Genomic DNA, 4,243 nt, shown 5'->3' with positions numbered 1-4,243 from the left:
GTCCCGCCCGCCCATTAAAACCTCCAAAAACCGCCCTGGGATTAACCCTTTTGCCAACCCTGTATGTCCTACATTGTTTAGCATTAGTGTCATAGCATTGATCTCGCCGGACTGTGGTTGCAAATTCAGGCTTTCTTTGCAGATACTATGATCAATTGGCGTCCCTGGAGCAGAAGATTCCCGCCCATGAAGTGCAGATTCCCTTCAAATGGCGCGATGCTTTTGACCGTGGATCCTTGTTTGGCGGGAAAATCAGTTTGACCATTAGTTCGCTATCTTACGAGAAAGCTTGCGTGCTCTTCAATGTGGCGGCCATGGCTTCCGCGTAAGAAAAAGCCTTCTTTCGCGACCAATCGCCCAACGCTGGCTCAGTCATCATCTTTTCTGGGTTATATTTCCAGCCACGCCGCCGAGCAAAATTTTGATACGCCCGAGGGATTACAAAAGGCCTTGAAAAGACTCCAATTGGCCGCCGGGATCTTCCAGTATCTGAAAGACTCGGTGGTTGGTCTTATCCAACAAGATCCGACCCCGGATCTCGAACCCGACACTTTAAACGTGCTATCGGATTTGATGTTGGCCCAAGCCCAGGAAATGGTCGTCCACAAGGCGATCAATGACAAAATGAAGGACCAAATCGTGGCCAAGCTGAGCTCGCAGTGTGAAGAGCTGTTCGCCAAAGTCATGCGCAACATGCAGAAGGACAGCTTGCGCGGCACTTGGGAAGGTCATTGGTTGGCCAATGTGACGGGGAAACAAGCCATCTACAATGGTATGGGCCAATACTATCAGAGCAAAGTATGCAACGCCAACAAGACGATCGGCGAAGAGATCGCCAGGTAAGTCGAGCGCTATTAGCATATTGCTTTTATATCCGTTCGTCGCCAAATGTGTGTCATGGTTTTCATTTAGACTCGAACACGCCAAATCTTCATTTAACGCTGGTTTGTCACGAGGCGGCAATCCTGAAATGTGTCATTGCAAAGATTGGCTCAAGCGGACGGAGACTGCATTGACCGCAGCCAGAAAAGACAACGATTTCATTTATCATGAGCGAATCCCAGATACCAAGTCGCTAGAGCCCGTGGGCAAAGCATTGGTTGCTAAAGCTACTCTGCCTTTACCTTCACCTATCGGACCTCCCAGCAAGGATCTGTTCGAAGAGTTATGCCCTGTGGCCGTTCATCAAGCCTTGTCTGCCTATGAGGGCCGAAAGCAAGACATCATTAACACCGAAGTCACCAAGCTAAAAGACGGCACCCAGTCCATGAATCAGTTGCTTGCCTCCATGAACTTGCCCGCTGCGGTAGAAGATTCCTCCGGGTCCGAATTGCCCCAGAGCTTGAAGGATAAAGCTCGAGCAGTCCAAGAGGCTGGGGGTATGGATATGTTAAACAAGCTCATTCGAGAGCTTCCCGAGCTCCTCACTCGAAATACAGAGATATTGGACGAGTGTGAGCGCCTTCTCAAGGAGGAAAGGAGCTCGGATGATCAGTTGCGGTCTCAGTTCAAAGAGAAATGGACTCGGACCCCTTCTGAGAAACTCACCACCACTTTCATGACCAACGCGCAAAAGTACCGGACCATTATCAATAATGCGAAGCAGGTAACGATCGGAACTGTTCATTTTTAATAAATGGTCATCCACGCACGGTCTTACGAATACTTTTGAATTGATGCAGGCCGACAATGTGGTTCATGATAAGCTGGAAGTCCATAAGAAAGGCGTGGAAATGCTCGCCAAAGGACCGAACAATCTTCAATCCGTCATTCCATCCGGTGGAGGTCAGAACGTGAAGGGAAGTCCAAATGTCGTTAAACTCAAAGGGTTAATGGAAGATATCGAGACCTTGAAGGCCGAGCGACAAGTCATCGAGAGTGAGTTGAAAGCGCCCAAGATTGACATGAAGACTGTCTTTTTCAACGCCTTGAACAAATTGGGGGTCATCTCCGAACAGGAGCTCTCGTTAGAGTCGCTGAACCGGGTCTATGGACCTCTTCAAAAGTTGGTTAGTATTACATTACAAGTAGGCTCGAGGAATGAATTATTCTACTACATTGTGATATATGTGTTGCATGATTGAGTCTTTAATGCAAATTTACTGATTATTTTTTCTTGTCTCAGGTGACCGACAACGTGCGCCGACAAGAAACCCTGATGGCCCAGATTCAGGAAACCCATGAGAAGTTCGTCAAAGAACGAGGAGGCCAGGGTTCCGGCGATGACCGTGAAACGATGCTGAAGCAATGTGCTGCGGCCCATGACGCTTTCTTCGAGTTGAAGAGCAATTTGCAAGAAGGCACCAAGTTCTACAACGACCTCACCCAACTCTTGGTCACGTTCCAAAGCAAGGTGTCTGATTTCTGTTTCGCTCGAAAGACCGAGAAAGAGGAACTCATGAAAGATTTGACCACCGGGATGGCCAACATGAGCATGGGAGGGGGACCCACGCCCCCCTCGCACCATTCGAACACACCTGAACGACCGGCCCGGAAGAACGATCCGCCTGCTAGACCTCCCCCTCCGGTGGTTCAAACCATAGAGCCCACGCCCACTGCGGCGTCTGCGCCTCCAACCGAAACGTCACCCATGCCGGCGGCTGGTGGAGTCTCTCCATCGCCTAATCCGTACGCTGGTGCGCCCCCTGGGTATGTGCCTCCTTACCCTCAGGCGAACGCCCATCCTGGCATGCCCATGGCTTATCAGACTTTCACCCCGATGCCTAACGGCTACAACCCATACGCTGGCTATCCTACCCCTGGTGCTGCTTATCCTCCACCTGCCTATCATCATCCTCAATACCCATATCCGCCACAATATCCTCCTCAAGGATATCCCGGCCAACATCAGCCGCCACCACCCCAATAAGATAAATTCTCAAATGCCTTTTTGAATAAGGATTTGATGGCAAATTTAACATGGCAGGTTTCAGATTGAAACCGCGGATTCTGGCATTTCATTCGGCATCCATTTGATCATTTCTTAGAGAGACAATTCATCCCGTCTTGTATTCTATTTTGTCTATTGTACATTCATTTATTTTCAAATCGACACCTTCGGACCAGAATAAATGGACATTTGCATTCAAGCTCTTCCGTCTACGTAATGTCGTCTTTTCTCCCCCCCCCCAAAAAAAAATCTTTCATTCGTTCCCGTTTCTGTGGGTTAAGCAATTAAGCCCTGATCCTGTTGCACTTAGATAGCGACACGAGAAGCTTAGATCATGGACTCTTGTTATTGCGGCCTTTTAGTCGGAACTGGAACAACTTGCGAATGAGGAGGAGGAACAGGAAGCCAAGTAACTAAGAAAGAGGCACAGTTTCTGTTTTTGTCTTTCTCGTCATTCATATTCTGCCTAACTAAATCAAACACGGGATCGTCAAGAGTTGACGCCAGATAAACAGATCCGCCATGTCTCGGGGCCAAAATAGCCCCTCGCTTCTCATTGAGCGTGCTGGTAAGATACGAATCATGTTTCTGGCCAGACTGTCTAATGGCCGTGAACCTGAAAATAGAGCTAGGTTCCCAAGAAAAAGAGACATATGGCCCGCGGGATGCCGAGGGTTGTTGTGCCTCAGAACGCGACACTCGAAATTAGTGGACGTACAGTATATCACCGTAGAGAAGATTTCGTCTTGTCTCCCCCCCCCCTGAATCCTGAATCCTTCCTTGCATGACAGTCGAGTAATTTCGAGGAGGCACAAATCACTGGTCCATCTGTCTGCAGATCAAGACACAGTGGAAGAAGGCGGAACTCTTGATAAACTCGCATATACACACTTCCACGCCTTACTCCTACCTTTGCAAAAATGTGAGGGACAAATTCATTGGATAGCTGCGTTACCCATTGGCATTGTTTATTAGCTCTTGCTTCGTTAATCTTGTGAAACAATTTATTAAGTAACTTCATACAGTAAAGCGCACCAAATGGCCTGCGGTCGTTGTGCGAGGCGAGCTCTCCTTCGGTCTTGATCAGACCTCAGGAAAGGCCAACGCGTCAAACGTCCGCCTCAAAGCCTCCCACAGCAACTCTTGCCACCACGACAACACCTGGGACAGGCCTTGGAACGAAAAAGAGCACTCGGAAGAAGGCCATGAAGAACCCGATAATGCACATTGCTGACCGAGAAAGAGAGCCAGCAACATCTCGTAACATCCTCTGTAATTCCAGCAAACCGACGGTCTTTTCAGAAGCTTTTATTCGGAACTGATCAATTCGAACTAAAAAGGTAAGAAAGATTT

General features: G+C 48.6%; 2 protein-coding genes across 3 annotated transcripts in view; both read left to right on the top strand.

Annotated features, from left to right (window-relative positions):
• The window catches only part of LOC131879059 (programmed cell death 6-interacting protein-like), a gene marked incomplete at its 5' end in the record, with an annotated part of 4,584 nt that extends 1,495 nt beyond the window's left edge, over positions 1-3,089 (top strand). The window contains 5 exon segments of the mRNA XM_059225260.1: positions 143-325; positions 402-839; positions 913-1,606; positions 1,683-2,009; positions 2,126-3,089. Coding sequence (XP_059081243.1) covers positions 143-325; positions 402-839; positions 913-1,606; positions 1,683-2,009; positions 2,126-2,869 — 2,386 coding nt within the window. The 3' untranslated portion in view covers positions 2,870-3,089.
• An 872-nt stretch (positions 3,090-3,961) lies between these two features.
• Positions 3,962-4,243, top strand: part of LOC131879094 (cytosolic carboxypeptidase 1-like) — a 10,593-nt gene continuing 10,311 nt past the window's right edge. The window contains exon 1 of one of the 2 annotated variants that reach the window (XM_059225301.1): positions 3,962-4,230. The gene's annotated coding sequence lies outside the window, so the exon portion shown is untranslated. The remainder of the gene's footprint in view (positions 4,231-4,243) is intronic. The other variant, XM_059225302.1, reaches the window with a different exon arrangement.

This window comes from Tigriopus californicus, chromosome 4 (genome assembly GCF_007210705.1).
Source record: "Tigriopus californicus strain San Diego chromosome 4, Tcal_SD_v2.1, whole genome shotgun sequence".
Classification (NCBI taxonomy): domain Eukaryota; kingdom Metazoa; phylum Arthropoda; class Copepoda; order Harpacticoida; family Harpacticidae; genus Tigriopus; species Tigriopus californicus.
The sequence above is the reverse complement of the archived record's forward strand: the minus strand, read 5'-3'. Positions and strand labels throughout refer to the sequence as shown.